Below are 23620 nucleotides of genomic sequence, written 5' to 3' on the forward strand. Positions count from 1 at the left end.
TCAAGGCACAGTCATCAAATTGACAAATTGCTTATTATTTTTCTGTAATAAGTTAATTATATAGTTGCTTTGTTTTGCATGTTTTTTTTCATGGAAAAGGTTTGTCATCTACTGATAAACTCCTCACATATATTGTCATCTGAAAAATTGCTATAATGAGAATGCGTAGTCTATGTATTTGCCTCATTAATTCCAACATAACAGGTGCAATTTGTTTTCCATCCTCAAACAGAAGTGCTGCCTTACAGCCAAAATCCAAAGCACTGCTGTCACTCCAAGATTGATTGACCGTTGACAATACATTCACTAACAATAAGTGACTAACTAAATCTAAGAATTGGCTGAAGATTTTTTATGTTGTTGAAGGTTCGTTAACATCAGCGTTGTGCGAGAACACAAGAGTATAATTAGACAATGACTGTGACTGATTGGGCTGTTTGTTTCAACTCACTTGTAGAAACTCAAGTATTCCCTGACAGTGTGGCTCGCTGCTGTGATTAGTTACTGTGAAGTGAATGAACAATGTAATCGGTCAATCAAACGCCTGCTAAGCTGAATGTGTAGTTTAGATGACGGCTCAAACAATTGCCTTACTCACTTAAAACCTGGTTTCTGCTGTGCGATTTTGCAGGACAAATTCTAATCTTATATTTCAGAAAAGTCTTGTTATGTCTTCTTCTTTTAGTTAATGCTATACTTGAAATTGTCTACAACTAAAACATTGAGGTTTGCACATATAATACCATCATTGCTTCCATAAGAGCTATTTTATGCAAGCGAACAACACAATGACTCATATTGGTCAAATGACAAATTCTTAATTTTCTTTCTCTTGGTTTAACTCTTTCACGGTCCAAAACCAACAGACGATCTACGCCTCTGAAATAAATCAGTCAGTGCTATGAACAGGATATGGAATTGTCAGTTTTTTGGAGAAAACACCAGTCAAAACACAAAGGAGTCTAAATTGTTCCCAGTGTCATAGCAAACTGACAGCCACTCACATAATGATCAAACCTCTGTGTCCTAAGCTGCTCTGGGTCCAGTTTCTTGTCCTCCTTTCAACCGATTGTTATCCGGTTGTATCAGATTACATGCATGACTAGTGTTGGGTAACTAGGATTTCACTTTTCACCTGGTCCTACTTGATGCATTGAGGTGATTTAACAGTGTTTTACTGCAAAAATGGAATAATCCAGAATAGGTTCTGTGTGATGTGATCTTCAATTAATGTCACAAAGCTATATCAACATTAAACTTCCACTACTGTGTTCAAAAGGATGTTGGTGTGATAAAGATATAGTCCTGGCACCTGTGTTTGCATGCATGTGATGTGTGTAAGTGAAAATAGACAAGTAGTGTCTTTACCGTTAATCTACAACAAAACCGAATGCCATAGAAGACCACTGATAACATGATTAAATTACTCTTGGATGCTGCCTTCATCTCACTCTTGCTTTCAAATGGCTAATCACTTGATTAAAATAGCACCTTTATTTCAAACTCCAAATCAAATCACTTCTTTTAATTTAGGGTTAATGTGAGTTTAAGTGGTTGTTGGTGCTCAAGCACAACACTCAGCCAAATTACAATCATGAAATGCACGTTGATGATGTTTTCAAATGTTTGCACCAGGAAAAACAAAACTATTTACCCCTGACGATAGAACAGAATTTAGAAAAATATGTATTAATATAGCACTTTTTCAAGAAAGTGCCTTATAGTATGATAAAGCACATAACATCAAAACCGAAAATAATTAAGGAACACATACAAGATCGACAAATGCAATGTGTCATCAGCAAGTATTTTAAAACCTCAGACCGCTGGAAAAATAACAGGTTATGTGTGAAAAGATTAGCCTGTCATCTTTTAAATGCAAAACGGAGGACTATACAAATTAAACTTTACAAGCTGTGGTGCCTTTCAAAGCAGTCGCACAGTGTCTAAATACTTCAGCTGTTTGTCCTTATTTATCACACAGGTCTACAAAAGTCCATTTGCTTTTGTTATTCAAGCGTTTAAGAGCTAACATGACACCAAAGTTGGTCAGGGGATAGGCAGCTATTTCACTCACAGCAGTGTGCCCGCTCCCAGAAGTGGGTATTTAAGAGGAGTTCTATTACACCCATATGTTAGCACAACTGTTTGTTTTCCCGTTTCAGGACCAATCTCATCAAGTCTATGAATACATACGTCATTCCAAGAGTATAATTATGTAATAAAGAATGCAACCACATAAAATGCTGGGAAGCAAAAAATACAAGGCGCACAACAGCGTGTGGATGAAACAAAACCCAAACCTACCAAACTTTTCCTAGTTCATTCAACACCGCAAGAGTTATAACCTCAATGATACTAGTTCGGCTCCAAGGACAACCTCATTAGATAAAGAATGGTAAAATAAAATATAAACTCAGGCACGCCAAATCCAAACAGGATCTCCCTGCTCGGTTTGGTAGGGTGACCTGCAATAACACATTTAAAACGAACGGTAAACACATAACACAAAGGGAAACATGATGCACTGGTTTCTCCATTATCCAAGTAATTAGTTTTGAATTACTGTTCTAATTATAGCTTCTACCTCTACACGCCATTGTCATCTTAAATTATGTTGTTGTCAATTTAAGTCATTCATTAATCAAAAACTATTTCTGAGTCACTGGTGCACTGCACAGCCATTTAAGAAGCCTGTCATAAGTGAATAGTAATTACTTAAAGCACTTGGACATAAAGAAAGACCAGCCCATGTTCATCTAGCACAGTAAGTGACGTCAATGTGATTCTGGGAAAGTATTGCTAGTGTTTACTTTGATTACATGCTTTCCTGCATGTCAACACACGTTATCAGACCACTTGTACAACAAGTTTGGTCGATAATTTGAACGTAATTAATTTGAAATTACTGCAGCAACTCTGGCATGTTGGGATATGTAGTTGTCTTGAACCAAGACTCAAGGGTTGTTTCAGTTTCAGTCAAAATTCCTTCTTGCCCGCAAGGAAATCCATGTAACCACTGTTTTATGGTTGAAATTGTAGCGCTGATTGCCCAGGAGAGTTTTCCTTGAGGAGAGCAGATGTTGGCTAGTCTTTAGGCTCGTTCGACCTGTCGCCGTCTTGCTAAGACCTGCGCAATTATGACGCTCGTCTTGCTGAGCGCACTGCATTATGGTTAGACTTTTTGTCCCACTTGCACCCGTGGCTGGCTGCGGCTCGGCTGCTTGAGACTTTGAAGTCCCGCGGTATCAAGACGGACACAGACACTGGAGCAAGTCGCTGCAGTTGCTCCCCACGGGCTGCGGGAGCGAAATGTCTGATGGGAAACGTCTTGCTGACAGGCGGAGCTGAGCGCTAATTGGGAGTTTAAACCTCGTGCCTTTGATGCGTTTCCCCAATTGGTTAGGCAAAAGTCTGACATCACCGCTCAAAATTAAATTACGATCCATTCTTTTTGATTTTAATTTATGTTTAATCATTAGGCCGCCACAATATGCATTTAAGCAGAAATGTACTTAATCAGAGTTAAACCTCTGAACCCTTGACATAGAAATAATTTGGATGTGTAACTCTCCTGTATAGATATATTTAAAAGTGAACACAAACTTGAGTCACATAAGATCTTGGTGAAGTGATTTTTATACCATTAAGATTAAATCATAGGCTTATTTCAAGTGATCTAAATGGTCTGGGAATTGTATTTTACATGTAGTGTCGCAAAGCCAGACCAAAACTACAACAAGTAGTTTGTTTGTTACACATCATAATACAGTTCATCATATCCATCTCTACAATAATAATAAGGGATCTTTTCTTAGACCTTCTTTATTTAGGCCGATCATATTCGTTATGTGAAGGGAGAAATACTAAACCTCCTTTATTTGGATTTGTAAATTATTCTTGTAAATTATTCTTTATCACTTAAAAGTAGGTGTTCTAGTAAAGTAACAAGAAAGATAAAGATGTGTGGGGAATGGGGATATTAGCTTATATCTCGTTTCTTGTTTTGAAAATGCCCCTCGCTTTTAAAGTGTTTACTCGTCTTTGTGTTGTGTTCTGCTTCTAATCGGTTGTAGCATGTGTGACTCTCCTGCGAATATGTTTCTAATAGGCCTTCAAAATAAAACTAGAAAACGAACTGCATCCGCAACAAGGACGCTACTTCCGACTCGGAGCTGTCCGGCTTCAGTCAGGCATTTTCGTCACTCCCCCGACTGCACTCGGCTACTCTCGTCTACTTTCCAGACGAGCTGAAAGTTAGGTCGAACGAGCCTTTTGTGTTCTTGCCCTTGATAAAAGAGGGCATGTGCATAGTCACCATGCATGGAAAAACAGACCCCAAGCCCCAAAAAGATAAGGGCCCGATTTGACCTCATTAATGCCGGGAAGGATGTAATTGTTTGGAAAGAGAGGGAGAGATAGAGTGAGAGGTCTGAGGCATGCAGCAGTTAAAGGTCCCATATTATGCTAAATGCACTTTTTAAATGTGTTCCAACATATCCATGCGTCCACGGTGTGCCTAGAGACTGCCAAAATATCAAAAAAAATAACAATCTCTCCTTTTCTCACTCTCCCCTTTTCTGAAACCCCCACCCCTCCCCCCAAAAACACTCCAGTCAGAATTATCCCCTTTTCTGACCTCACAAACCGTAAAGCCAGAAGCTTCCACTGTGCAGCCCACACCCCTATTTCTTATTGGTCCACGGCCCTGACAGACAGAGGGCGAGGCGTATCTGGCTTCGCTTCCGGACAGGGGGCGGGGGGAGCTCAAAGATTGTATATTTACGAGGGGACCTGCAACTCTTTTTTTAAAAATAGGCCATTGTGAGATTAGCTGAACATCAGCATAGTACAATAAATTATCTGAAAGTTTTTTTCAGCAAACAATTAAAGAAAAACGTATTAGGGACCACTAAGACCATATAATATGGTGTATAATAGAACCGAAAAGTGTATAATATGGGAGCTTTAAGCAAACCATTGTTACTTTTAGTGGAAATGACATAACATAATCAAAGGCTACACACACACACACACACTCTGTAGGCTTCCCCAACCAGCTTCTTTTGCCGTTAATCAAACCTCCCCCAACACACACACACACACACACACACACACTAATTGTTGTAGAGCTTCCAGTAATGTTGTGCCACATGTTTATTTTGGGCAGGAAGCTGTTTCTGTGTCCAAATTCCAGACAAGATACGAGTTTTGAATCAACAACATTTTAATTATTCCAAAGTTGTGAATCTAAATTTCTTTGCATCCTGTAGGTGAAGGTTCTGCTTGACAAAACAAAATAATTTCTGGGCAGTGGTCTGACCACTTCCAGCTTTTACCAAGCATTGGAACCAACACAATCCACTTTATTTTCTCTTTTATAATTCCTAATTACCAGCGGAGCATCAAAACACAGTTGGAAGAGGAGCAAACATGTTTTTTAGTCTTTGTATTCGGGTTTGGTTAAAGGCCAACCTTGGCAAAACATCCTTTGTTTGTCCTCAGCATGAGCGTATGGCATGCAGAGCTAGCCCACCAGTTCACAAGAAAAGTAACTCACTTTCAGCTCTGCACTATCTTTGCTATCTCGTGTGCTGATATGTGTCTGTTATAGTAAGATAAGACTGTACCTGCCAGTGAAATGAGACTAGTGTCTTAGTCTGTTTATTATGAGGCCTTAGATAATACCCCTTCTCTTAATGAACACTGGTTTTGCTCAGGGACCGGCTGCCTATCCTGTCATTCTAAAGGTGGAGTCAGCAATTATGGTGAATGCTTGTTGTCAAATCCCTTTTTATAAAAATCAGTGAATATGTCCTTACAATTATCTGCTACCTGTCCTTACTGTGTGTGCTCAACAAAACTCTGGTGTCAATACACAGCCTAGACTCGGTAAATGGGAATGTTGCTAGTTACGGTGGGCCCCCTTTGTTCATATACCCTTTGCTTACATACTATTTTACAGAGCCTAGGCTGTGTATTAAACCCAGATTTTCTTTCAGCTCACACACAGTATGGACCGGTAGCATATTGTTAGGAAATATTCACTGATTTTGACAAAGTGATTTTGACAACAAGCGTTCTACAGAATTGCTGACTCCACCTTTAATCTCAAACCATAAGTATCTGGAACCCGAATTTTATATTGTGCCCGTATTTTATATTGTGCCCAATATACACAAACATATTTTATGGGACATAACGTCTGGTATAACCGGAGTGGTCAGCGGCCGCCACACAAGTTTCAATTATTTCACCAGATGTCATTTTCATGTTACGCAGCTGCACAGGAGGGTAAACATAGGTTATTTTGGTAAGTGTCTGCAGCTCATCTCTTCCTGGCCCAAAGAGCCAACTCTGGAGAGAATGTAGTGATGTAACCTGCCAAAGCAAACCCACAGAGAACTTGACGAGTGTCCCACTGCAGCGGCTCTAGGGATCAACTTTCAGTTCCTTGAAATTCCTCTGATATTAGAACCTGGCTGGACGCACAGCACTGGATCTTTTTTTCAGACTGATGCCCTTTCCTCCAGAACTACAGACTCAGTCAGTCAGTCAGTCAGTCAGTCACTCACTCACTCACTCACTCACTCACTCACAACACATAGCAACTTTTTACTCTTAATAATTTTCATTTCGATCTGTAATGTAAAAACAAACCTTTAACTATTCCTTTGTTGTTATTCCTCAATTCTTCTTGTAGCTTATCTCCTGCAACTGATTATTGCCAACTCTTAGAAGTACTGCCAAAGTCCTCTTGCTCTCAGCGATGATTATTTAGCTATTAAATCTTATTCTGTTGCTCCACGTAGCAACGTTCTCAGAGAACCTGGTTCTTGTTGGAATTCGGCAGTTATCTTTCTTTTTCATGTAAACAAGAAACATGGTTTCCTTAATCAGAAAAGGGATTTAAAAAATAAAGCTAGTTATACCAAATTGTTGTTGGAGAGACCTAACTTCATAGCCGTGCAGGGGCACGACAGGGTTTGTAACATGTTTTTTTAGAACAGTTCATAGGAATTACATGGACAGCAGTGGAGACATAAGTATCTCCAGCAAAATGTGCATTCAAAAGTAAAACTACTTATTATGAATACTAGAAATACCACGTGGAACAATTTCTCAATGGTGAAAGTACAGTGGTAACAGGCAATGCTATTAGAAGGTAAAGCTCCTAAGAAGCTACAATATTGTACAGGGTTACTGCATCCTCACAATATGTAAGTTCTCAGCAACCTTTGACCTCAAAATCTACTCGGTTAATCCTTGAGTCAGAGTCAACATTTGCGCAAACTTTGAAGAAAATTCCAAAAAGCGTTCATTAGATATCGCGTTCATAAGAATGGCCCGGGCTGACGGAAAACACAATAAACATCATGCTTGGGCTTTTGCAGGCGCGGACACTTGAGACTACCTTTCTACTACCTTCATTAAGGACTTTATTGTCCTTTTTTATTTACATCCTACTCATGTGTTGTTGTTGTTGTTGTTATACAGATCATTAACATTTTATCACATCTGTTGAACTAGGTCCAGCTATTGTGCCATTAACTGATTGAGTCAGAATTGTATTTTCCCACATTGCACCTGCCTCTAGCTCATGTCGACACATCACTTTTACAACCAAAATAAATTAGGCAGGTCTGTAATTGTCTCACTTTATGAAGGGAAAAAAGACACGCACAAGTGTAAACAATGCATATACCTTTGACCTTAAATGGTACCAAATGGTTTGGGAATGAATTGTCGACGTGACGTTATAGCCTTTCTTGTGTGCTCACACACAGCATGTGTCTAGCTGCCATAAAAAGACTGTGAAAGAAGCATCCCTAACTATGAATAGAGAGCGTGTCACTCCTCCTCTTATTTTGATTGTAAAAAAAAAAATGTATATCCATCACCCAGCCTCTCTTTCATCTTGCATGCTGCCTCTCAAAAGGAGCCATCATGAATGGAAATGAATAGGCTGGGGCAGAAGTGTGCTTTAAATAGAAGAATTCCCTGTGTTTTGCAGTCATTGTTTTTCTTTCTAAGTCGTTTCAATCATAGCTACAGTATTCCCAGGGGCCCCTCTCCTGCTGTGCTGTGCGGTAGGTAGACGGCCCTGTGTTTGTTTGAAAGAGCTTCTCCTATGGGCTATATCAAGGCTCAACTGTGAATTCCACATATGGGTTCAGCCATGCAGGTTGTCATGCAATATGAGGCACCAAATGGGAGCTTAGGGATCTGATATTAAGAAGGACTTTAAAATGTGGCATACATTTGCATTCCTCAATTTCCATGCAATTTAATATCAAGCTATTTGGGGGTTTGGCTTTGTTTTGAGGCACTTCTTGGATTTAATAATTGTGTGTGGTCTTGTGGCATGTGGGTAAGACTATTCTAAAGGTAGATATCTTTTTTACATAGATGCACAGATGATAAACTAAAGCTATAGTCGGACCAAAAAAGCAGCAAATAAAACGCAGCACATTTTGTTCCTTTAAATGAGATCCCTATATTGGCACAGTGTTTGAAAAAATCGTTGAACCTGGCTCAACTAGGCTGAACGTCATCTGTCAATACAATGCATTGGCCAAACGAATATGACCAAGCAACAATCGTAATGTTGTATTCTGTTGTTGGTTTTGATGACAGACAGACTCAAAACTCAATTAGTAAAGATTTAGGCATTGCCAAAACCTCTTTGCATTTGGCTCTCCTCTGCAGTTAAATGCATGGTTATAGATTTGGGTGGGTGCAAATTAACATACTCTAAGAACTTGGACAAAAACAATTGAAAACATTAGGCCTCCAATAAGTCAAGGGAATGGCATATGTGTGTGTGTGATTGATTGAATGTTGTCTAAAATAGATTTTTCTACCACAATAAAAGGTCTATAAACAAATAACAGCGGATAACTTATAAATTAGAACAGATGGATTAAATTGTTGTGTATTGGAAAGGACCTCACTATGGGTCTAGAGGCTGTGTTCCATATGGTATGCGTTACAAAGAAATTGCAAATTTACAAACTACTTTTAACAGTGTGTCTTTCCATGTGTACAATACTCTGTGGTCTGAATGAACCCGTGAAGGAACCTTATGTTTGCCAGTATTGAAATTATTATTTGCATGAAAATGTCTATTGTTTGACAAATGGGAAATAAAATAATGAGCCAGAGCTAACGGGACAAAAAACACAATTTATCTACTGTCAAGCAGCCTAATCCCATTGCTATAATCGATTTTTAAAAACACAGTCCATCCCTTGCGCGAAGCTTCGCCGGAAATAATTGAATTGTAACCTGCAGGGTATGCTGCATGCCAGAAGTATTTATTTTGCCTATAAAAGGCACTATCTCCCTAATTAGGCTGTGATGTATGCTTAGAAATTTATTCTTCAACATGCCAGGCGTTTTAAAACGACAAAAGGGAAATAATCTCAGGGGGGGGATCTCTGTTTTCCAAACCATTCTTCACTAATGGCTGGATCAAGGCAATACCCAAGCGCTCAGGCATCTTGAGAGGACCACAGTGTTTTGTGTGTGGTATTTGATTGAATGCTAAATTTGTCCGGGCCTCGGTTTTGCAAGAGACAACATGAAGTACAGTATGTACCTCTTTTAGGAATGTTTAAGCAGCAAATCTGTTTTAAATTGGTGCCAGACGTTTCCGCTAACTAAAAAGTCTGTTTTGATACTAAACTTGGAAGTGACAAATAACTCAAAAATAAAACAAACAAGCTTGGTAACGATCAGTTTAATGGACATAGGAACAAAAGCACACATTTGCAGGCACTTATCCCTAGTCCAGCTGATCTGAGTGTCCATTAAACTACCAAATAAATACAGTTATCAAAGTTAATTTTGGTTCGGTCCTTTTTGTAGCAACGCCACACACAGGACTGAGCCTGATTTGACAAGATTGCAGAGTTGAATAGATATTTCTGGTGATATAAAAAATCTTTATTGGAGGGGAATGACTGCATGTAAACTGTTTTATTCAGTGCTCCTCTCCACTAGTAATAGGTAATTTTGATATTCAATCTGACTGTCTTTGAACTACCCATAGCGTCTGGTTGTCTAACCATCATGGTCTTACTGCTAAATTACATGGTCAGATTGTAAGCTAGCTAAACCATAAAAATTCAAGCTGAGCAGACTCTTCTTAAACTCTGTACAAACAAATCCTGAGAGAGACCACAGCTAAAAGCCGCTAGTGTCACGCTACCTAAGAACATTTTTTTTTAAATGATTTTGTATACTATTTACTTTAGCATGGGACAAAAGCAAATAGCGAGACCTTAATTTGAGAAGATATAAAAAATAAGATCATCTGAAATTATTTTGGCACCACACATACAGTATGCGTACCTGCACATGCTCTCTGACTATACAACCACACCAGTGTTTTTCAGGACAGTTTTTTTAATTTCTTATATGAAACTCCATGGTGGCAGCACCTGCATTTGCCAGGAGTAGTGACACATCCTCAAACCTTTTACTACCAGGTGTGTCGTTCAGGTGCTGGCTTTAAAAACGGTACGGTTAAGCACTGCCATCAGGTGCCCTCAGGCTGCTACTGCTCTCCAGCCAACCTCAACAAACACACACACAGACAACAAACACACACGTGCACGCACACACACAACCACTCACACACACATACACACACACACACACACACGCACGCACGCACGCACGCACGCACGCACACGCACGCACGCACGCGCGCGCGCGCGCGCGCACACACACACACACACACACACAACCACTCACACACAGACTTTCAGGGCGAAGCTGACTCACCACTTCTTCTCTCAACAGCTGTCTTCATCACTCACTCAGCAGGCACAGGCTGTGTCAGTTATAGTCTTTTGTGCTTTGGAGAAGAGTTTCTATTATACCACACAGCGGCATGCTGTTTGCAGTTTTGGAGACAGTATTTTAAGTCACACATCTAGGGTTGTATATCTTTTGTAGAAAGATGTACATTCCTGGTTCCTGTAAAGTCATTCCTGATAAAATACTAGAATATGGCTTGTGAATTCACAGGCCCATTTTGATTCATAGTTAAAAACCAGAAGCTGATACCTTCTTTGTAGCTTAGCAACCAGTTCTGAAACCTCCTATTGAGCCCTGAACATGATTGTGGATTGCCCTGCATTGTACTGTATAGAATAGGAAGGTTATTAAGCTTATAAAAAATTTACTGTTGGGTGCCTTTCTACATTTTGGGCAGCAGCAGTATCATTGAGCAATCGGACAATGTGTGGAAAGCCATTTGCACCGTAGTTACTGCTGGCACTTTTGTAACTTCCTGGATGCTGTGGAACTGGCCCAGCATGTCTGTGGTTCTTTTGAGAGGTCTATGAAACCTGAATAGTCCCAGAGTTACCGGAGCTCTGAATGGGTACGAGGGCCCTGGCCAAGAAAACCCACCGTCGGCAGCCAAAAAACACGATGGCCTAGCAGAAAGGCAGCTAGAGCTGAATGCCACTTGGCTCTCTCAGCGTCTCGTTCTCATTAGATAAACCCCAATCAGTAGAAAGCCCGGCACAGATTTCTGCTCCTCCAGTGGCCCAGGCCAAGACATATCTTCTCTTTGTGAGGTGACCATGGTGAGGGGTCTGCTGCTGACACAATACCAAGTACTGGGTTTGTTTCTCTTGTGCTGAATGGGCGAGTTCAGTCTATGCCAGGTTGCAAGTTAGACCAAGGCCAATACACTCAAGAGGGTTTGTGGGTAAATAATAGAGCGGCCCGAATACCATTTTTAAGGCTTCGATGCTTCATTGCGAATTACCTGCGATTAATCAAGGCTTTGCAACCCCCGGTCGCTGCAGCCGTAGATAATTGTGGGTAACATAACTAAAGGGTGTATCCCGTTAAACCCGTTCAAGTGATCTTTGGGATGATTGATGTAATGCAAAGAAAAAATGTGATGCGATTGAATACTGATATGGGCCATCGATTGCCAAGGCAACAAACACAGCTTTGAAGCTTTTGGGTCAGCCATTGTAAAAAACAAGAATGGTCTGGTATACAAGATGTTAAACAACCCATTTGGCATCGAGCTGTGAACAAGGATCTGCTGCAGACGTGAGGAGATACCAGACATTCCACAGAGGAAGTAAATTGAAGATTGGAAGCTGCCAGCTAAAGCTTGGGGTCAAGGGTCACTGCTAATAAAATGCCCACAAGATAAGAAGTTATTGAGACTGAAATACAAGATCTCATTACTGTCCATATATGTCACAAGTGATCATGCATACCTGCAGTACATGATGTCCTCAGTGGAATAACAGAGCAGAGAAAAACTCATGAAAAAGTAAAGAGAAAATGCAATTGGTTGTTGGTTTATGAACCATGTAGGTGAAAAAGAAACATTTTGTATTAACCTTTTTTTCATTTGACTATTATAGACAAACATTGCCTTCATCAGATGACAAAGTGATTGGTGACCTGCAAATTAAGTCAACTTCATAATATCTAATAGCACTCGGGGTGCTTGGGAAAAAAAAGCTAGTTAGATAAAAACGCACATAGCTCAACATTGGAGAAGCTAAAGAGGTTAGAGGCTGAACTATGACATGCTAAAGCAGCCCAGGGTTGGATGCTGCCTGTTTCGACTTCATCCTTTTGTGTAATTCATACCTGCATTGAACACTATTTGACATAAATCGAAAACAACAGTGGGTTAGCCAGTGGTTTTGTCCTACCACCAGTGCTTCTTGAAACATTATGTACATAGTAAAAGTGTCAGAAGAACACCATTGCTATGTGGTAGCTTGGTTAGAACTGGTGAGTTAATGCTTCGTGCCGCACTGCAAAAAAAAACATCAGGACAGGAAGGAAGCAGAAGTGTGCATGCCAGCAAAACAAGATTAGGGGTTAGACAAAACACAGGACCACTTCCCGCTGTAGCCCAGTGTATACGGCACACAGCAGGCAACCCGTTATTACCGCTGGTTTGCAGACACAGGACTCAGGAGAGGCTGGCTTGGATAAACGCTCCAACAGCCGTCACCACCGGCCCGCCTCCGCCGTCTCTATCTGGGTTGAATTACAGCCGGCCCGGTCTGCGGTTGGGACACACAGATGTTTAAACTATCTAACCCCCCTTGAGACAGCCCAAAGCTCTTGTCCTAAGTGAGGGGAGAAAGCATTTATTACTCAATGTCATGTACTAAGAGGATGAGTGTCAGCATGGGCATTTAGGATTGGCTGGACATTTGCGGTATACCCTGCAGATAACAGCCATATTTCTCAAATGTATCATTATATTTTCATTATCCATTGTGTTTATTCAAACCGCTTAAGCTGTGGATGTTCCCCCCCAAATGTTCCCATCAATCTTTAACTTTTAATATTGATATGGCCAGCTATGTTTTACTTTTGACATTTAAGGTGACCTTTTCAGGCAGCCACTGATTTACATTCATTCTGAACACTTTCAGTATGTAATTCAATGGCCAGGCTCTTCAAACTAATTTGAATTATGCTGTATATCCATCACAATGAATCGAATGTATATTTACATTTGTGGCAATGACAATTGATGCATGGTAATTTAGTGTACATCGACAGGTAGTGGATCGTGAAGATAAAATCGACTGATTTTGACAAAGTCATTTTGAACGGAGGTGCTGGCTTTTTCAACTTGAGAGGCAGAAATGGCATCTGGAGACATTTGAAAAGGACCACACATTTGGCATTTTCTCTGCAGTTATGTAAATCCAATCTGTTATGCATAAATGTAACCACTAGCTATTTATCAGGGATCCAAGGCACAACCGTGTAATTACACAATTTTCCACGATCTTGAATAATGTCCTGACATTAAAACAAATTTAGATAATGTCATCCATCAGCGATGTTTATCAAGTCTGCACTCCTCGACATGTAAACCTAAGTTTTTCTCGTTTGACTCATTAAGTGTTGCTTACCTGCAACTCTTAATTTCACCTTCCTGTTTAGTTAAACGCCTTCAATAAACGCCTGGTTTGAATTGATAATGACTGTTTTGCACATACCGTTGACATGCAAAACACTGCTATTTTAAAGATGTATATGATTAATTAATTCGATTAATATGCGGTCGGGTATAGAGGCAGTGCGTTTAATAAAGCCTTGTAAACTACCAATACTCTTAAAGCCTTTTTGTAGCTTTTTAAAGGGGTTCATGTTCAAAGGATTATTATGGTCTGCAGAGGGTCAGAGGCACAGTGTGTGGCTGCAGTGAGCCTGTTTAAAAGAGGGAGGAGGGCTATTTGAGGTCCTTTTCAACAGTCGACAGTCAAAGATCTCTGGCCTACCCTCAGGACACAGCTCTGTCTGACACGTGGAGAGGAATGCTGATGTTGGACACCTGTTGTTTGTTTTAATTTTTTTTTCCTATTAAATTTACCCCCATGTAAAGCAAACACATCTTTAGTTCTGGCTAAAGTGGTGATTGAAGTAATATTGACTGAAAATGAGGTTCAAGATCGCCTCAAGTTCAAAGCTAAAATATTCAAAGATCCACTTGATAAACACATTTTACCAGAAGCTTTCCGAGGTTGTGTGGGCAGAAGGTTTTATTATTGAGAATATCCTATACACTGTTTGAACCGAGTCTGTCCCCAAACAACCTACTCCCAAATAACACCTGTTGCGCAAATTGGGACTTCAAAAGAAAAGGCTTAGGATTTTTGGGGAAAAGTGACCATACACGGATCTACTGTACATTATTGATGCATCTTAAATGGGATGGTCGTGAATCTTGAAAACGTACTTTGGCTCTGTAAACTAAACTGGTGTGCAAATAAAGGGGCCCACCGTAGCTAGCAACATTCCTGTTTACAGAGCCTATGCTGTGTGTACACTTGATTCAATCTTTTCAGCACACACAGTACGGACAAGTAGCGGATCATAAAGAGATATTCACTGAGTTTGAGAACGATTAAATGTAAAATTGTCAGCACAGATGGGTGAAGTGACAGTGACACCTTTTTAGAGGCTGTCAAATGATGTCTCACTCCTGCTCAGAGTTGGCGTACCTTTGGTGGACCTAACAACAGTGACCTTGGCAGTCTGTAGTGTCACATTAATCGGCTAACACCTGCAGGGTGGACATCCTCACTCTCTGATCTCTGCCATACCCTGAACCGTCTGTACTGTGTTTGTACTGTTGTCTTAAATGACCGGCTGTCCTGATAGATCATCATAATGAAGTCACCATACTGCGGCGAGTGGCAGGTGATTAATACACACAAGTCATTAAGCCTGATGTATATGAGTGTAGCCTTGGCCGGAGGTGCCCTTGGCTTGTTTAGAAATAAATCTGAGGGACTAAGTGGACAGGGCACTGGCAGGGTGACAAAGCAGCATTAACTAGCTTCTCTGAGAGGAAGAGGGCTATTTGGATTTGATTTGGACATGAAAGTAAACCAAACTCACAGATTTTGCGACATTACGAATCCCTGAATCTAGCATTTAATGTAGCCCTATATAAAAGTAACCCTCTTTATTGCTACCAAGAACTCAATAAACTCCATCTGTCTAAGAAGAGCTTCTTTTATAGTAAAAAAACATATCCTTTGACGTAATACTTTGTCTTTATTGCATGTCTGTATCAAATGTTCAAGTAAAACATGTGCACACCATGTACAATCCAGCCCTGCCTGAGTGTGCTTGCTGCTGAACATAGAGCCTCTGACAGCCCATCATTACATACCTATTTTATATACTCTGTGCAGTGAAGCGAGTATACTGCTATACTATGCACTCACTCAGCTCACTCAAATTACCCGTCAGACAGCATCTCTTTGATGGCATCCATTGTCCACAAAAAAGTAGTATAGTATTCTACTGAAGCACACTGCCTGCTGTAGTGCCGACTAAGAATCAGATGCATTGGGATATTTTCAGACCTTTTAGAATAGATGAGTGATCATTTTCCTTCACAAAAACGGAGTTTCCAACCACAACAGACCTTCCCCTAGACCATTAAGCTCTTCTCCAGATGTAGCTTCTTTAAATCTTCGCGTGCCGAGTGACGGACATGGGTATTGAAGCCGGAGTAGACGAGGATACATGTTAAACTTGTTTTGCGAACGTAAACACTCTCGACACTTGGTCCTACTGTAAACAGGAAGCAGAGTGGAATCTGGAAAACTGGCTGCTTCTTTTTTGGGCATTTAACATCATTACATGCTGCAATTTTACAGTGGATTATGGTTCATTTTGGAGGCCAGTTAATCATAGATGATTGTATATTAACTATTTGCTGGGATTTAGCAATGTATTGAATTGTTTTGTGATGTTTTGAAGTCTTTAGAAAAATGCGCTTTCATTCCATCTTGTATAATCAGTTGCGTCTGGGGGAGAATGCAACCAACTAACCAAAGCATTGGTATTTTTTTCTGGATTGACGCTTAGCTGAAAGTTTGATCTAGATGAGCCATATTTATATCAGTCACCCTGGTGCAAAACATTCCTATAAATATTAGATAAACACTATTATTACATTGGACACATTGTTTTTATAAAACAGTTTTTACTTTTAGGAGAATGATCTTTTAAAAATGCCAGATTTTTAACCATTGGCAGTGCTACTAAAGAATGTTGCTTCGTATCATTGACATTATTTATACGAATAGATTATCCCATTTCTACTTTGGAGCCTTTGTAATGATTAAATGTGAACATACTGTTAAAACATCCAAGGTCAAACCACCATTCCAAGCATCACTCAATCATCCTTACACACCTTCTCTGCTTGTTTCCGTGGTTCCGAGGTAAGAAATTGGCCAGGAAAACACACAAGACTAATTTTGATGATGTAAGGAGCGAAAACAAACCTTATATGGTTGCACACAGAGCCCCCCATTTACCCTTTATTTGGAATAGAAGAAAATGTACAGCAATTTGGAATAGTGGAGGGGCAAAACGGACCGCAACTCCGTCCAAAATAAACTTTGAGATTTCCAATTCCACATTTCAGGCAACTTTGTGCATAGCAGAGAGGTTAGTCACTGCGTAATTTACAATGTGTCGACACAGACAAACTTCTGTTTTAACTTCATTTTCTTTGAACTCCAAAACCTTGAACCATTATTTTCCACTTATTTTTATATCTAAATCTTGAAATGGTGCCCCGTCAAGTTTACAACTATATATTCTTGCAAGAAAACATTTCAAGTACATAGATGGATACAATTATAGGTGGAGTCATTGATTCTTGAGAATGCTTGTTGTCTGAATCACGTTTTGTCTAAAAATCTGCTGTTTATACACAACCTAGGCTCTGTAAATAGGAATGTTGCGATCTACGATAGGCCTCCATTATTAACATACCCTCTGTTTACATACCAGTTTACAGCGGCTAGGCTGCGTATTAACACTGGATTTTTCCGCACAAGTGATTTTGACAACAAGCTTTCTCCAGAATTGCTGACTCCATCTTTAATGTAAAATATATTACAAACTGATGCATCAAAATCCAAACCACTGATATGGATAAGGAAGTATTGATTGCAGGGCTTGTTTCTGTTATTTTGTCCATCTATGTGTACATGGCGTTAGCGTTGAAGACATGACTGTTGAGCTATGTAAGTGAGTGTAAAAGAAAATAGAAAAGGGGGCTGCCGTTTTCCCCTGAGGACAACTGATAAATCGTTGAGCAGGAAAGGCTTTGCAAATGACCACATTCCTTGTTAACCTTGTACTGCTATTTTTAACCACTAAAAGGGCCTGTTTAGCTGGCAACTTCTTTTGTCCGCCCTGCAGCGTGAAACAGGAAATGCCGTTTTTTTTCTTTTGCATTGTGACCCTGTGGAAGTTTTGTCCGCCAATCTCTGTCTCTCGTCACGACACAACCATCCATCCTTAATGTCTCGCTCTGTTTACGCAGTGCAATCTTCCCCGCTATCAGAAGGATAAACCCAGCCCCTCAGTTCACTGTAAAGTAATGCAAATAGAAAGGCCATGCATATATATCACTATAAAGCTCAGATTGCAAACGAGGAAAAAGTTGGAGGTTTTCCCAGGCAACGTGCAAAAAATCTCTGCCTCAATAATGAAAGCTGGCTCTCCCACTCACTCCTCTGTCAAAGATGTGTTTACTCGCTGTACATGTCTTTTTATTATTGTGTTTTCAAGGGGACATTCCACTGGTCACATAATCCCCTCTTGACTGTCTCCCCCCCACCCTCCCCAAGAGGTTACAAGGTCCTCAAACAAGGCCATCTTCATGTGGCCAGACCAGAGTCCCTTTAGTGTTTAAACTGAAACTCCTCAGGGACTCCTGGAAGTGAATGTGATCGTGTCTTAAGAGGATTAAGAGGAGACCATTGGCTGTGTTCAGCTAGAGGTCAACATTGCTGTTATGGTGGGAATGACCTCATATGTCACTGTGCATCTGTCATGCACTAAAGAAATCTTAACAGGAGCCCTTATCTGGTGTCCACTTTTGGGATTTATTACCTCATCTTCTTGAGCCTTTTCCTTTTCCATTTTTTTTGGGGGGGATTTATTTGAATTGCAAAAGGCACTTCCGATATTTAGGAATACAACTAAATTGTGAGTTCTTGTCTGTGTGTGCTAGAGCATTGTTCTGCTTTCTGAAGGACCTGATGCCGTTTACTTTGTGTGAATGATTTCTTAAAATCAGAGTGGGGGATTAGAGAGACCTGGGAAAAGTGTGAAAGTGTTCCTTTTTAAAACCTGAATTATTTGTGACTGTACAAGGATTTTCAACCATCATTTTCTTCTTCAACCAGAGTCTGGATGAGCTGGATGATGACGACACAGGGAAGAACCGGAGGCAGGAGGAGGAGCTGGTTCAGGCCAACACTGAGCAGAACGAGGCCATGACGGCTGACCCCGCCACTGGACACATACTGGTAAGAAGAGACATGAAGAAGGAGAGAGCTGCTGAATACTTCATGCCATGTAGATAGTGTTGGTTTTATTTATCCAGGTTTCGAGATATGTTTGTCTGAGACTTCATCCTCAGGTCTCAATAGTATGAAAGCCAATGTATTTAAGTGTGAGACATATCACCCTGCCAGGACATTTAAAATGTGTGTGTCTGTCTGCCAATGATGCCTAAGAAGAAAATGCATTATCCACAGCGATGAAGGAAAACTGTCCGTCTAGTTTAAATATAGTTTTCCCCAGATTTAGGAAAACTCTGTTTTATAGAACATAAATACATAGCCAAAACGTTGATAGAGAGGTCATTCACAGCCAAAAAATGATTCCATCATCCAAGAAGAGACATGCTGTTTCTGCACTAGTGCCTGTGTTTTCCAGTCTGTATTCCCTTGCCATAGGCTCATAATATGTCTACTTTTCCTCCACCTTTTGCTCAAGCAGAATATTGTACAGATTGATACATAGCTGCTGCCAAACAGAGGCACTGTTGCTCTAGGAGACACCCAGAGCCCAGAGAGCTAGGGGGTTTGTGTGAAAAGCTCCTCAAAGGTGTCACGACATTTCATCATCAGTATGAAATCGGCCAAAAGCAAAAATAAACTAAAATGCTGTTGAAGCTACTTGAAAAGATGAAACCTCGTCTCAAGTCTGGTGTCGTGAACTTGAGACTTTTCCGATGCAGCTCCTTTCCATGATTTCACTGATGGATTGTGCTTGTAAATGTGGCGATACTGAGGGATGAATTGCCCAGTTAGTTGATCAACTGAAATGAACGTACAAAAATGTTGATCATTGATTTGTCATGCAAGTCTTTTATCAAGAAAATATTCTAAATATTAAGTGGTTTCATCTTCTGAAATGTAAAGATTTTTTTTCTCTCAGTTTTATGGTCACTTTATATGAAATATTTTGGGGTTTCGGGTGGTTAGAATGACAAAAGAAGCATTTTGAACACGTCACCTTGGGTTTTTTCATTGGTGTACAAACTAAATGAGTAATTGATTAAGGAAAATATCAATTCAATCCTATAGATAATTCATAAAAATATTAGCCCCAAAACTTGAGCCGGAACACACACACTTCTGTCTTTCTCTGAGCAGGTAAGAGCCACCCTAAACAAACCCTCATTTGAAAATTGGTGTGAGGATCAGCTTTGTGCAGCAAGGTGTCAGATACTGTTTATGTCTGTGAAATGACTCTTTTAATCTCTGCAAAGAAATGTTTTGTTTATTTGATAGAAGTGAAGCCATGCGGAGACGGTCTGATCTTCACCCAATTAAGTCCAGGAGGTGTTCTGTAGAGTGAGGGCATAAATGAATTAGGAACAAAATAAATCCAAATCAGAAATGACACGCTCGTCATGTTATTCTGTTGAGTTTGTCGGAACAGTAGTTTGTATTCAGAGGTGCGGGTAATGTCACTTCAAATTCAGTGTTACTTTCAACAAGAATTTGAACACGCAAAGGTTATGAAAAGCATCCAGCTGTGTAATACAGACTTAAACCTCCTCTCTCTGTTTTCTGTAAAAACGTCAACTGAATGACATGAAAATTGCCTTTTTTTTAAAGAAATAAGAAAATACAAATCAAATGGCTCTGCCGCTTATAGTGACAACTCTTATGGATGTAGCTAAGAGTTGCTTTCCAGATGGATCGGCTGTTCTGCATCAGCAGGCTAAATTTGTTCTAGTGATAGAACCGTCTGAGGCTGTTTACACTATGCGAGGACGTGTGTATGAAATATTTACCCCAAACGCACCACACTAACAGGAAGATTGTGACAGCAACTTCTGAGATGTAGCGCTCGTAAGAAATGCACAGCAAAACACTGTTTGCATTGCTTACTTTATTCACCTCCATCCATTTAGAGGGAGATATTCTCACTCCATCATTTGAAACAGAATATGTCCATTCATGCCTGCTGCTGAAGCTGTTCTTACCATAACAACATGAAGCCCAACACAACCCAGATGTGGCTGTGTAGAAACTAACCAATACATGTCTCACTGTCACTCATATACAAACGGACATTCAATATCTGCTGGGGGTCTAGTGAGAACAAAAAAAGCCGGAAAGATCCAGTGTGGTCAGTAGATTTACTGCAGAGCTGTCACTTAGACGTCCATAAAGACAGAGCATCCCAAAAATGCACCGTTCCTCTCGGGGAGCCCCATTTATCAAGAGGGATAGACAAGCAATCGCCATGTCAGGCCCAGTTATGATATGTGGCGTCTGGTCTAGCCTCTTAGCTGCTATCGAGATATCTGGACAAAAAGTTTTTAAGAAAATAATCTCAGTTCAACTTTTGTTCGGAGCTGCTGGGCTGCAAACAGTCTGCAAAGGACTCAGAGCATTACCAAACCAAAGCAAGAAGTTTATAAGATGAAGACATAATGGAAACTCCAAAATGGTCTTGACTAGAAATATTTAATCACATGTTTTACGTTCTGTAATGATGTCGTTTTTTCCATAATGCTACCATTTATGTGTTTAAAGAGATACCGTTTGTGCAATTTTTATTGATTTCCGATTTATCATTTTCTACAGAAAATTAATACAGCCATAGTATAGCTGTATTATTCAAATACTAACAAATGTGAAAGACAGCCTCCCACCCCAACCCACCAAAACATCCCAGCTTGTCCCTTTAAGTCCAGATTTTCATAATAATGATTGTCTGTCGAAGGATTGCAGTAAGTGCATTATACAATTTAACGCAAGGTTCCAAAATAAGTTACTATCAGTACAGAAAAAAATACAAATATCCGTGTGTGCAGTTGACACACATCTCCTCTACACTACGTGTGACAGGACACAAGTATCGGATAGAGAGAGGCCCTCTGCAGGCATGTGGACCTGGTTATCAGGCCTTACCTCCCTCTGGTGCAAGTCCTACAAGCAAACCTGTTTCAGTAAATCCAACGGCCAGAACCATATGTAACATTCCTCAGGATCATCTGTATTTAATGTGGCGCCAGGTCCACACCACAGCGGTTCAGGTCTTTTTCTGCCCCCCCCCTCCCCTTTCTCTCACATGGGAAACACATACTGCCAACAATCTCCAATACAGCACTTTTTTAAGAAGCCTCATTTGCATTTTTAATTAGCACCTTTCAGGCCGGAAAATGATGCTGATGCAGAGAATCTTGTCTGAACAGCAGGGACATGTTTGTTATTTAGGTGAGACACTGCAGGCAAAAACATACTCTGAACCAAGACTCTCAACTACTAAAGCACTTACATCAGCCAAAGTTTCCCTAATCATTCGGATTTATGATACACTTTGTTCTTAAAAACATGCAGTAAATTCATTTTTAAGACTTTTTATTTATAAAATGAAAAAAGGCTGTACCCAAAATATGTTTTAAAAATTAAGTAAAGATTTAAACTCTGGCTTTATCCAACATCTAGATTATTGTTTTTAAAATACAGTCCCCTCCATAACTATCGGAACAGTGAGGCCAATTCCTTTATTTTTGCTGTAGACTGGAAACATTTGGGTTTGACACCAAAAGATGAATATGAGACAATAGATCAACATTTCAGCTTTTATTTCCAGGCATTCACATCTGGATCCGATAAATAACTTAGAAGATATCATTATTTGTAAAGGAACACCACATTTTTAGGGGAGCAAAAGCATTGGAACAGATAGACATTAAATAAATTAAAACTGCGAGCAGTGATGACCGGGCCCTCGCACCTCATCGCGCTAGTGAGCTGCCCTGTGAATAAGTAGAGAGAAGTTGAGAAGATGAGACAGAGTATGGTGGAGTTAGGCCAACTTCCTGTTTTTTTAGCGAATATTTCAAATTAAAAGACTTCCTGTTGATTTTTGGGCGGGGCTTCAAGAGGCTTTTTTGTTTGTCCTGGGATTGTACATTGCTGTATGGAATTGTGCGGTTCTAAGTGAGCCTGACTTATGATCAATTAAAGGGTTCATGAGGTCTGTTTTTGATGTTTTTTGGCGAATGACGCGTCGGTGCTGCAAGACGGTGGTTCCGATTAAAACAAGCTTTCGGGTATATCATCTTCCATGTCGGAGGACATACCCTATCATATTTTTTTTTTCACAAAAAGTTGTTATGTGTGCACTTTACTCTGCAATCCTGCAGAGTAATGTGGAGTTATGACATATGACGGAATTTTGGAGAATATCGGCCTCCATCTCGTCATAGTTATTCGGAATCAAACAACATTTTTTTTGGTATATCTTCCATGTCTGATGAGTGTCCCTAGAGTTTTCGTTTTGCTAAATATGTTCCTGCTAGGAGTTATAAATTTTTTAACATTGTGATGATTTTCGAGTCAGAAATTCACATATTTCAAATTAAAAGACTTCCTGTTGATTTTGGGGCGGGGCTTCAAGAGGCTTTTTTGTGGGGCCTGCAAAGAAACATTTGGGGTTTAAATTTGGTGCAGCTAGGTATAACACAGCCTGAGTTATGATGAATTAAAGTTTCATGAGGTTCGTTATTTATGATGTTTACGTCAACTTTGACCCCCATTAGCTCCCTGGTACTATTGTGATTTTGAAATCTTTTCGCAATTTAACATCGGGCAAGCGTCTTGAGTATTTGAGAAGTGGTTCGACGTTCCTGGTGTAAAAACTCTGGGACGAGTTTGTCGATATGTGAAAATTTGTAATAAGGCGATTTTAGGCACTGAATCCAAAATGGCCAACTTCCTGTTGATTTTGGCCCTGGACATAAAATTGC

The 23620-nt window shown here is 40.0% G+C and overlaps 1 protein-coding gene across 1 annotated transcript in view; it reads left to right on the forward strand.

The window, feature by feature from the left end:
• Positions 1-23620, forward strand: part of pawr (PRKC, apoptosis, WT1, regulator) — a 73125-nt gene that overhangs the window by 21424 nt on the left and 28081 nt on the right. The window contains exon 3 of the mRNA XM_080051018.1: positions 18747-18869. Within this exon, the coding sequence (XP_079907144.1) occupies positions 18747-18869 (123 nt within the window). The remainder of the gene's footprint in view (positions 1-18746; positions 18870-23620) is intronic.

This window comes from Ammodytes marinus, assembly GCF_949987685.1.
Source record: "Ammodytes marinus genome assembly, chromosome: 22".
Lineage (NCBI taxonomy): Eukaryota > Metazoa > Chordata > Actinopteri > Uranoscopiformes > Ammodytidae > Ammodytes > Ammodytes marinus.